The 13,066-nt window shown below is 36.4% G+C and overlaps 1 protein-coding gene across 2 annotated transcripts in view; it reads left to right on the forward strand.

Annotated features, from left to right (window-relative positions):
* The window catches only part of olfm2.L (olfactomedin 2 L homeolog), a 160,235-nt gene that overhangs the window by 117,747 nt on the left and 29,422 nt on the right, over positions 1-13,066 (forward strand). For both annotated transcript variants that reach the window (NM_001094996.1, XM_018251139.2), the window contains 1 exon segment: positions 4,338-4,490. In NM_001094996.1, coding sequence (NP_001088465.1) covers positions 4,338-4,490 — 153 coding nt within the window.

Below are 13,066 nucleotides of genomic sequence, written 5' to 3' on the forward strand. Positions count from 1 at the left end.
TTTTTTTTAATACCCTAGAAAATTTTATGGAAGGTCTTATTATTTTAGGGGGAGATTTTAATGTTACTTTGAACCCCTTAGTAGACTCATCTTCTAAAAGAACAAACATCTCATATAAGGGCCTTAGAGAAATTAAAAAAAGTTTAACAGAGATGCAGTTAATAGATATTTGGAGGGTACTAAATCCGACAAAGAAAGACTACACACACTTCTCGAAAGTCCACTCTGTTTACTCTCGTATCGATTACATATTTGTATCTCAGTACTGGTTAAAATTATTTACAAAAGCAGACATAGGTAACATCTTCCTATCAGATCATTCCCCACTCATAGTAAAATTTACCATACCAAAAATACTAAAAGTGGAACATATGTGGCGTTTTAATGAGTTTTTTCTACATACAAAAGGAGGGACTAATCAAATACAAAAGTGGATAGAAACAATAATACAGAATAATGCTACAGCAGAAATATCTCCAAAAACATTGTGGGAAACTCTTAAGTGTGTCCTTCGAGGCAACTTAATTGCCATGGGTAGTCACCTTAAGAAGGAAAAAGAAAAGGAATTAGCTGCATTAATAAAAGAAATATCAATACTAGAGCAATCTCATAAAGAAAATATCTCCCAAAAAACATTTATTTCTTTAGAATGTAAAAGGTTACAACTTAAGGCGTTATTAAACCAAAAAGTTCAGAAAAGTTATATAAGGACTAAGCAGAAACACTATGAGTTAGGAGATAAATGTAATAAATATTTCGCTAGGAAAATTAAAAAAATTCAACCGCAAACACATATTATATCAATAAAAGATAAGGGAAATAAAACGCGACATGATACTAAAGGTATAGTTGAAGCCTTTTGTGAATACTATCAAACATTATACTGTTTAAAAATTCCCTCGCCACAGAAACAGACCACAAATACATTGAGGGATTTTATTGAAAATGCAGGTATCCAAAAATTAAGTGGTGACCAAGGTAGAGAGTTAGACTCCCCGTTTGAAGAGAAGGAAATCGAAGAGTGTATAGAGGCTTTATCGTCGGGGAAAAGCCCAGGACCAGATGGTTATATTGCTTCTTTTTATAAAACTTTCAAAAAAATTTTGATACCACAACTTCTTAGCTATTATAATAGTATTAGTGAGAATAATGCTTTTTATTCCCAAGCAAAGGAGGCGCATATCACCATATTTCCAAAACCGGATAAGGATCCACAATTATGCCAAAGTTATAGACCAATTTCCCTGATAAATATAGACTTAAAAATATATGCTAAAATTTAAGTACCTTCAATTACTCTCAGTACGGATGCTGAAAAGGCGTTCGATAGGGTGTCATGGTCGTTTCTCGAACAGACATTGCAAAGTTTTGGTTTTGGCCCTGCAATTACATATAGAATAATGGCCCTTTACGAGAGACCCACGGCTAGAATTAGAATTAATGGGACATTGTCACCAACAGTACAAATTTGTAATGGGACGAGGCAGGGTTGTCCCCTGTCGCCTGTCCTATTTAATTTGGTTATGGAAATACTTCTTTCTTATATTAGAAAAGACCAGGACATATCAGGGATCATCGTAGATGGCAAGGAGTATAAATGTGTTGCATTTGCTGATGATTTATTATTATATCTTACTAACCCAATTATATCATTACCAAAGGTCATGGCTCTTATGCACAATTTTGGGCAATTATCTAATTTTAAGGTGAATTATAATAAATCTGAGATTTTGAATATAAATATACCAGTTGCTAGAATACACCACCTGAAATCTAGTTTCCCCTTTAAGTGGACGGAACCAAATATAAAATATTTGGGCATTAAAATAAGGGCAGATCTGGGGAAACTATACCAAGATAATTATCTCCCATTAATGATATCTCTCCAAAAAATGATAGATGCATGGGATAAATTTAGATTATCATGGTTTGGCAAATTGCAGGCTATTAAAATGGTTTTCATGCCAAAACTTTTGTATTATATTCAGGTATTACCAATAAAGATCCCAATCTCCTTTTTTAAATCAATTAAATCCATGATCTCCAAATTTATATGGGGCAACAAGAAATCAAGGTTAAAGCATACCCTATTGATAGCATCAAAAGAAAAAGGGGGCTTAGGTCTACCTGACTGTTATCTATATTATGTAGCAACACATCTGGCAAGGATAATAGACTGGTCTGCAACTAATCCACAAAAAGATTGGATTAAGTTGGAACATTTAACGACAGGATTTCCGTTAATTAACAATTTATGGGTTGAAAAGGAATATACACCTAAAGCTGCATTGCAACACCCCTTAGTGGGGGCCACGTTAGGAGTATGGAATAAAAATAAAATTAGATTAGGATTAACATATAGCCCCTATATACTACAACCTTTAATGTTTAATCCGGAATTCCCACGAGCTTGGAAAAAGGGTCATTTAATAGATGGGGAAAAATGGGTACTAGGGAAACTACCTTAAAAGATCTTACTAAAAATGGAAAGTTAGTCTCTCTAGTTGAAATACAAAAAAGATGGAACCAACACCGTAGAGATGTATGGGGATATAATCAATTACAAACGTATTACCAATCAAAATTATCTATGGATCGGCATAGACCTGAAACGCAATGGGAAACTTTATTCTCCTCTACAGAGGTCTTGTCAAAACCCCTCTCTAAATTATATAAACTTCTAGTAGACACCTTGGCGGTAGGCCCAGAGACCCAGCGTCAGGAATGGGCAGAAGAACTAAATATAAATATAAATGACAATATGTGGAAAGATATTCTTAAAGCCACATTTCAGACATCTAAAGCCGCTAGAACTAGAGAAGCAGTGTATAAGCTGCTTACACGTTGGCACTATACACCAATGAAGTTGAAAAAATGTTATCCTAATAATAATGGGAAATGCTGGAGATGCAACATAATGGAGGGGAACCACACTCATATATGGCTAACCTGTCCAGTTATTCAGGCATTGGAAAGGTGTTCTTGAGATTATAAATGAGGTCACACAGCAAGAGATCAAAATAGATATGCCCTATACAATCCTGTTAAATTTGAATTCTGATAGGAGTACAACTTTAAAAGATCCACTCACTCTCCATCTATTACAGGCAGCAAAAGCTATAATCCCATTAAGGTGGAAATCAACGGAACCCCCAAGCTGTAAAGAGTGGTTATCTAAAGTAGAGGAAGTTAGGCAAATGGAAGAAATTACTGGTTTAATTCATAACCAAAGTGAGAAGTATTGGGAAATCTGGCTTCCTTGGGTAGACTATATGAAGGAAATAAATTAAATATACATTCGGAATTCTCTTTATAAGAATTGTGGTGACCGCAAATAGAGATAAAATATATGAATTTATAGCAGATGTCAGTTACGATGAATGACTATTTCTTCAAAATATTTGTACACAATATGGAATGGAACCATATACCACCCTCTCCTACCCTGTTTTCCTTTCTGTACACCCCTTCCCCCCATCCCCTTTTGTATAATTTTTTTTTTTTTGTGTATATATTTAAAATGGAAAAATAAAGAATTGATATTTAACAGGAGTTTAGTAGCATTTATGATTCTCTACAGTAGTACAGTTTGCTTCCAAAAATATATAAAGAAGAGTCAAGAGGCTGTACCCAAAAGTCAGAAGAAGAAGGCAAATGTTTCAAAAACTATAAAAAATAAATAATGAAGACCAACTGAAAAATTGCTGAGAATTAACCAACCTATAACATTCTAAAAGTAGACTTAAAGGTAATATCAGGGTCAGATGGTTTTACTCATGTTGTAAATGTAGATGAGATATTCAGAGTCACAAGCTGTTGACGATGCCTCAAGTTTGTTTCAACATGTTTAGTAAAACCAACAATAACTCACTGTTTATATCAGTAGGTGTCACCCCATTTAGTATTGAAGTTTTTGTCAGGGCCCCTCTTACTTAAATAAATAAATGATGAATAAATGATGATAAATTAATGATCTACAAAAAAATTGCCATACCAGTTATCTTCCCTTATCTTGGATCATCGTAATTGTTAGTCAGGTTTGGCTTCCTGGGGTCTACTAGACCATATAGTTGACCAATAATTCCACCCATATTGGCCTTCAGAGTGAGCACCAATCTATTAATTTGGCCTCCTTGGGTCTTGAGTTTACAGACAAGTACAGACCAGGAGACTGGTAGAAACTGGATTTATTTGATTTCTCTAGGGGATTAATAAAAAATTATAAAAACCTTTCTAGTCATATACAAGTAGCAGCTACTAATCTCCCAGTGTGACATGTCAAAACAGTTCCACTAAAATGTATCCACTAATTGCCTTTGCTTTTCTCTACCCAATAGGTACAGAATATTTCCCAGTCAATGGAGGTTTTGGACCTGAGGACGTTTAGAGATCTTCAGTATTTACGGAACACTGAGTCATTAATGAAAGTTCTAGACACCAAGCTGAGGGCCACGGACAACCAGAGAAATATTAATGCGAAAAACTTCCAGGTACAAATAATTGGCAATTTACAGAGAATTTGTTTTACAAATTACATATTTTGCAACATCCAATTTATTTTCACTTCCGTCTGTTTTTTTTTATCATGTGCTTCTTTGTTTTGGTATACCTATTGTATATATCATGTTTGGAGGCTGGTCCGTCTTTCCAGAACTGGATTCTCAGAACTCAGTCCTGACCTCCCAGTGTCCCTACTCCCACGCAATAAAGCTGCCACTGCTCAAATACTTAATCAGTTTTCAGGATTATTAAATTTATGCAGCGAGAGGAGAGCGGGGAGCTGGCCGTATTTCATGATTCAGAGGAAGAAAGGAGACAGCTGCTATCTTAAATACTGATTTCTTAATGCGAAACCCTACCAGGCAGAGAGCAAACAGGACAAAAAGACTTGCTTGTTTTAATGTGCTTAAAAAGTTTATACATATTTATCATACACATACAGAATAAAAGCATAGATAGGTGTTGATGGAACTGAGAATATATAAAATGGAACACATGGTTTGATAAATTCAGATCTTTATTTTAACTCTTACCATCGAATATTTTAAGAAGGCCGAGTTATGAAATAAAAAAAAAAATGATGACCAAACTTGACCAGTCTTTTTCTGGATTATTTTTTTTTCTCGCTTGCGTTTTTTAAGAAAAAAACTCAAATTGGACTTTACCAATGCTGGTTCCCTATCCCTTGTGTTGAAAGCCTATATAGGGTTTTCTTATATAATTGCCATCTTGTCTTACTGGATACAGGGAGGATAATTCATTTTCTGATTCAAGTTTTTCCAACACTTGGGGGCAGATTTATTAAGGGTTGAATAGTATTAGAATTTTTATTGTTGGTGTCAAAATTCACACATTTGAATTTAAATCCCCCAATTCGAATGTAAATTCGAATGTGAGATTTATCAAACCTCAACCACAGAAACAGTTCTAATTTGAATATTAACCAGATAAAACCTGGCAAGTTCATTTACAAGTCAATGGCAGAATTCCTTTGAACCATGTGAAGATGTTAATTACCTTCCTGACATTCGAGCTCAAATTTGATTGGAATTTTCGGGTCAGGACTAATAGATTAAATATTAGACATTCTAATTTTTCTTAAATAACCTCCCATTTGAGTTGAGTATTTTAAAAAAAATCACTAAAATTCGAAATTCAACCTTTGTTAAAGCTGCCCATTGATCATGAATAAAAAAACACAATCAAGTTTTTCTTTGATCACAATATTTTCAGTCATCATTAGCATATTTTTGAATTAGAAAAACTCAATCGCATTAAGTCAGGAAAAAAACTTGATTGCGACAAAAAATGCACTGTTCAATGAAATTTTATAAATTAAAAATAAAATAAAATAATTTGAATAAAAAAACAAATAGCGTTAAAAAAAAATACATCTGTTAACTTCTTTATAAGCTTGCCAGGTGTTTTAAAACATTTTTCAAGTGGATTTCTGAGATAAAAAAAAAATCCTTAAAATTTGAGTTTGGAAAGCTCGAATTCTAAAAAAAATATAAATAATTCTAAAAAAAATATAAAAGCTATTTTTGGGCTGTAACTTCTTGTATCGGAGAAAAATCATGACCTTAAATTTTGATCAATTTCCCCCTTCAATTCTTGACATTTCCATGAATCTTGTGATGCTGTGGCTTCCGAATTTCTATCTAGATCAAAATGGATGCTAAAAAAAATGATATCTTTTCAAAAGAGATGCAAGTTTACAGGGCAAATTATTTTCTTGCACAAATTAAATGATTTTATTTTGTATGAAAATGAAAACATTGCACATGGTTTCAGCCATCACTGGCCCTTTTGTTAGGAAACAAGTGAAATCCTTGATCCAAGGTAAACAACAAAATCAGATGCAGAATGTTTTCATTCTTTTATATTCCTTTGTTCTTTTATGTGTAAATATGAATAGAAGAATGAACACTTTCTGAAGTGACCTCATTGGAGTGTTTTTTAAAATAATTAATTTATGGAATCCAAGGATCTGGGAATAAGGGCTCTTTATGAAATACGGAGTAGCATGATTTAAGCCTACTAAAAAAAAACTCTGGAGTTACTTCAAGTACATATTACTATTTTATTATTACAAAAAAATAAGAAAATGATTTAAAAAAACATTCAAGGATACTATGGGAAACGGTTAAGTATTCACTTGAAGAAGTTTAGATAATGGGTTTGACTTCAATGACTCAGCTTTCCAGGCTGTTAGCCCATGCCATGACATTGCCCTAGAAAGGCGGCTAGGAGAGGTCCTCTCAGATCTCTTGTGGTGGGGAAAAAAACAGTAAAGGAACTCAAGCAGCTTTGTTTATGATGATCCCTAAGCAGCCCAGACCACACTGAGCATGTGCACAGTCTTAGTCTTGCAAAGATGTATAACAAAGTCACAAGATGGTGACCCCCTGTAGCCAACTTTGAAAGCATAAATCATTTGTTTGATTAGGCTTGTGGTGCAGTAAGTTCATGTTTATATTTAGTATACAAAATACAGCATTTCTAGCCTTATTCCATTTTAGACTTTACATGCCCTTTAACTGAGGCTACTATCCATGTTGCCTGCACAGTCAAGAGGAGAGTTATTTTGCTTTATTGTACTCTTCATACCTACAAGTAGTATTCAGTGGGCCCCACACTGTAACAAATCCACAGTCTGGGGCTAATTTATTAAAATTCAAAATCTTTCAAAATCTCTGCAATTCCGAATTCAATTTTTAATTACGAGACAATTGAAAAGATGCCAGTAATAGAGAAAAAACTTGAATTTCAACATGAAGAAATTGGCCTCCCTGTAAACTGTAACACAAGAAAGCAACAGAATAAGAAAACAACATACGTAGAGGCCTCCAGCACTAGGGAAGAAAACCAATAATACCATTTCAGCTTCTCCGGTCTGCCATGGAACCATAAAGAGGGGAAAATCCAAGACTTTAGAGAACAGAAACATAAGTGGAATTCATAATGCTAGAATTCCACTCAAAGGCTCTCTATACTTAACATAATGTTCCGCAGCAAGCTTTGTGGTCTCTTCATGACAATCCTGTGTATGTAATAAGCCTGATGTTCCTTGAGGCTACTTTGTCTTTTTTGCTTTATATGAGATTTGCTTTGTCAGTTCTGTAATTTTACTATTCTTCAAGATACTTTGAATATCTCTACAAGAGCTTCCTGTCCATCTCCTTACAGGTTATTCATCTCGTCTCTCTGTAATTTACAGTTTTTACACATTGTATTATTTTTGGAAACCCTACTGTTATAATGAAAATGCCACATTGCAATGTAAAGGGCTTTAGGCAATCTTTTTTCTTTCTGTCAGACATCTGATCTTAACAGATTGGTAAATGCTCTCAGTGAAACACAAATGTGCAAAATTTACATTTAAAACATAAGGTTTTTTTTGGGTACAGTTTCATTGTTTTACATCCATTACTGCAACAAAATATAGGGAAAAGGAAATGGGTGAACAATGGGGTCAATGAACTGTATGGGGCTTCTATTGTTACAACCAAGCATATAGCAAAAACATGATCAAAAGCTTAACAAAGAAACACGTTATCTTGTGGGCTTATTTACCAGCCCAAGGTAACCACAGCCCTTATAAACATGCACCACAAGCCTAATCAAACAAATAATTTATGCTTTCAAAGTTGGCTACAGGGGGTCACCCTCTTGTAACTTTGTTATACATCTTTGCAAGACTAAGACTGTGCACATGCTCAGTGTGGTCTGGGCTGCTTAGGGATCGTCATAAACAAAGCTGCTTGAGTTCTGCATGGCTGGGAAGTAAGGCGGGGGCTCCCCCTGCTGTTCATAAGTATGATTGTTTCCCTGCTCAGCAGTTAGGGACCGTCTAACAATTCCTATCCACAGCAGTAAATGAAGGGAGAATTTCACTGCATACAGTCAGGTTTCTTATAAAAACAGTACATATTTTTTAATTTAAGTACATTGGAGATATATTTCTTTTTCATTAAAGAAAGTAAAAATGAGATTTTATTTTTTTACCTTTACATGCTCTTTAACTGTTATAGAGCTGCTGAACAAGAGGTTCAGAGGATGGCACAGAGAGTTTAGTATATAGAAGTACAACATTTCCAGGCATATTCTTTTTTACGCTTTAATTCTCCTTTAAGTAGTATGTAATACTGCAACGTGAAAAGGCTCACCTCCACAGTCTAAACCTCACAATGGTCTCATTTTAAGCAGGACAGTCTGATTTGCTGACAGGGGAAGACAAGCTGGGGGCGAGGCAGACCATAGTCAATAATGTCTTACTTTTTCTAACATTGGGAGTTCTGATAATCGGCCTTGTCACAAGAGCTTACACATTGCAGTAAAGGTCAATGAAGCAAGAAGTCAGACATTGTGTAGGAGATGGCTGCAGTCCCGCTGCGTTCAGTTAGTGAAGGAAAGAGAATGAGACAAGTCAGGCCGTGTCTAATAATCATGTAGCTCATTACTTTTTAAAATGTCATTTTCTCGCTCGCGTTTGTCAGCTTTGTGTGTTTCTGTCTCTGTTAATACCCCATAAGGAGCAAAGTTAATTGCCTAGGCAGTAAACTGATACAACGTTGCTGTCTGTATTCCAATGCCGGGTGATGCCTTCTCTTGTTCCATATTCTGCTTCCTGTACTTTTAATTACATATCATTTTTATTGATTTCCTAAGTGCCGGCGTACAGTGCCTTCCTATGCAGTTTTAATTAAAGCAAGATAAAACGGAGGATGGTTTTATGAGTGTTTACATTATATAAGGAGACATACTGCAGTCTCATAGGAATATCCTGCAAACACTGTGAGGCTTATTTGTGAAAGTGCAACTTGCTTTTTCCATGATATATCCTACTCAGTCCCTCATTTCCCAGCCTGCCAAGAGATATATCTAATATGCATAAGAGTAGTACTGATTTTTTTTTCTATCCTAAAAATGACTAAACTTTTCTTTGGTTTAGCATTTGCTTTTTTTGCAGGCTTGTGATTGGTTATACAGGTATAGTATCCATTATCCGGAAACCCCGTATCCAGAAAGCTCCGAATTATGGAATGCAGTCTCCCTAAGCGGGTTATTTATTAAGATTTGTGATTTTTTTTTATATATAAAATCTGACTTTTATTTTATTAAACTCCGAGGATGGAAAAGTCAGAATCTGAAAATCCGGCATCTTAGACCTGTCGAGGTTGCATATAAGTCAATGGGAGGAGTCCCAAAGATTTTTTGATGTGCGCTGGGTTTCGTGCAATATCCCAAAGATTTCAGGCAAAAAGGATAAGAAATCTGAGTTTTCGGGTGAAAAATCCGAAAAAATCATGAAAATCTGATTTTTTTTCCTGCAAATTTTTTTTGGGGAAAATGTAATAATAAATAAGCGTAAAAAACCCGAGTGGATTTAATCGGGATTTGTAGCAGAAAATATTGAGATAAATAACCCCCATAGACTCAATTTTATCCAAATAATCCAAATTTTTTAAAATGATTTCCTTTTTCTCTGTAATAATAAATCAGTAGCTTGTACTTGATCCCAACTAAGATATAATTAATCCTTATTGGAGGCAGAACGATTATCTATTAGACTTAAAGCATGAAGATCTGTTATCCGGAAACCCCCCAAGAATTTTGGATAACAGGTCCCATACCTGTACTTGTATGCATGAGTAATAGGCATAGTTAGCAGAGTAGGCTACAAGGGACAAATAAACATATTAAAAATGTATTTTCTCTTTTTATAACCATTTTGCATAATTATATAATAAGCAGAATTAGGAAAGATAGGTCCGTCGGCAAGGACAGAAATCTGGGGACTCTAAAGGGGCTGGGCATAAGTCTGCTATATTTAATCCAACATGTATTTAAACAAAAGCTAGAGGGGTGCTTACTGGACATGGACACTTAAAGCATGAAGATCTGTTATCCGGAAACCCCCCGAGCATTTTGGATAACAGGTCCCATACCTGTACTTGTATGCATGAGTAATAGGCATAGTTAGCAGAGTAAGCTACAAGGGACAAATATAAATATTAAAAATTTATTTTCTCTTTTTATAACCATTTTGCATAATTATATAATAAAGAAAGGTCCGTCGGCAAGGACAGAAATCTGGGGACTCTGAGGGGCTGGGCATAAATCTGCTATATTTAATCCAACATGTATTTAAACAAAAGCTAGAGGGGTGCTTACTGGACATGCCAGTGGTTTTATAATTCAGGGTCGATGGAACACCTGAAAAAAACCCACTCCCACTTGGGTTGTTTGCTGACCTCCCCACCCCCGATTACGGCTGCAGGAAGAGGTACACGGGAGGGGTTGCAGCTGCATTGGGGAGTTGCGGCTAGGGACCCCTAAGACAGAAGCCCTGCGGGTACTAGACCCCTCCCCAGTCCGACGCATTGTATACTGACTGAATATATGTGTGACATGGGGTTTAGTGATGGTCGAATGTATTCCCAGGCGCGAATTCCCCTGATTCGCGTAACCGCTGCGAAAATTCAAAAATGAGACGCCGGTGCCATTTCGCAATCTTTTCGCCGTTTCGTGAATTTCGCTGGAAATTCACGCATTTTTCGGCGAAGCGAAACGCCCCAAATTTTGCCCATCACTAATGGGGTTATTTGCTTAAACCACCAGCCCTGATAATGAAAATAATATTTAGGTTTGCCATATTTCCAAACAGGTATGTGACAAGGGGGTTGCGCAGTGATATAACAGGGCTCGGCAGTAGTGATGGGTGAATTTGTCCCGTCAGTCTGCTATATCAGCCCAGTTTTAGTAGGTAATTTGCAAGGTAGACTGGTGGCATGGAATAGATTCTGCTTTATGTCCTAAATGTACCGGTTCCTCTCATGCCTGCCCTATGATATTGTCATTTCAGAGATATAAGCATTACGTTAGCACAGCATGATTTCCCCCCATTCAAAACCTTGAAGTTCTGACTTCAAGATAAATCACAGACTCATTTCACTGGGGTTGCACTCAGTAGCTTGTACTGTCTGTTCCGGCAGCAGTCGCTGTATTAACTCAGACTCAGCAGTGCAGAAAAGCGACGAGCTCTTCAGTTATTCACAGATGCCTTTTTGTATTTGGGCTAACAATTCCTATTATGGAACCAGCTTTCAGCGGCCCGGCACTCATCTGCGGGTCATGCTGTACCAGTTCACAAAAGTCTTTCATTGAAACAGTGGGTGCACAAAACAAGGACGATCAAAGATTTAGCCGGAACTCCAGAGAGGCAGAAAGCACAATAATAAAATAGAACCAGGTATAATAGAAAGAAGTAAACTCTGGGCAAAGGATAGAAGCCTGCGGAGAAGAGCGAGGTGAGCAGAGAAGGAACAGATAGGAAAAATAGACCTATAAATATATCCATCTATAAAGCTCACAGTTTCATATTTTCTACCAAGAGATGCAAAAACTATCTTAAAGTTCAAGTCAAGTCCAGTCGTTGACTCCAGAGATGTCAGCCCTCCAATAGTGATGGGCGAATTTATTCGCCAGGCGCGAATTCGCGGTGAATTTGCGCGATTCGCCGCCAGCGAATAAATTCGCCAAACTCCCGCGAAAATTTGCAGAAAAAACGGGTGCCGGCGTAAAAAATGAGACGGCGCAAATTCGCCCATCACTACCCTCCAACATTTTCATTGATTCTCTTGAATTTATTCCCTGGGCTTGAGCTGAGCAACGGCACAACGGGGCAGCAGAGTTCTCCTGAAATTTACCCCCAGTAGATTGATTTCTTGTCCTGTTGGTTCTGACTACCAGAAGAACCACCAAGACCTTTAAAGGACAAATTTACAAGCCTCCAAAGTTTTACATGACTTTTTGCAACTTTAATTTTTGCATTTTTAACAAAGAAAATCTCATGTAAAATAACTTTAATTGTTCTCTCTACTGAACCTTCCTCACCAAGGGATGTTTTGCATCTCATTCATCACAGATAAAATCTAATTGTAGCAAGCATGCTATACATTGGTTCCTTTATCATGATGCCGACTCCTTTTACAAATGCCATATGCCATTTCTTAAAAAGTTATGTTGCGAAAAACTTCATATCCAAGATTCTTCCTAATTGTTTTAAAGGAGAACTAAAGCTTAAAAATGAATGTGGCTAAAAATTCCCTATTTTATATACTGATCTTATTGCACGAGGCTAAAGTTTGAGCTTGTCAATAGCAGCAATGATCCAGGACTTCAAACTTGTCACAGGGGGTCACCATCTTGGAAAGTGTCTGTGACACTCACATGCTCAGTGGGCTCTGATTGGCTGTTGAGAAGCTAAGCTTAGGGCTCGTCACTAATTATCCAGCAGAAAATGAGCTTCCCCTGTAATATAAGCTGATGCTACAGGTTTGCTGATTATTAAATTCTGATGCTAATTGCACTGGTTTCTGTGCTGCCATGTAGTAATTATCTGTATTAATTACTAATCAGCCTTATATTGTGACATTTCTATTCTATGTGTACTGTATATTGTGAGTGGGTCCCTAAGCTCAGTAAGTGACAGCAGCACAGAGCATGTGCAGTGAATCAGCAGAAAAGAAGATGGGGAGCTACTGGGGCATCTTTGGAGACA

This window comes from Xenopus laevis, chromosome 3L, assembly GCF_017654675.1.
Source record: "Xenopus laevis strain J_2021 chromosome 3L, Xenopus_laevis_v10.1, whole genome shotgun sequence".
Taxonomy (NCBI): Eukaryota; Metazoa; Chordata; class Amphibia; order Anura; family Pipidae; genus Xenopus; species Xenopus laevis.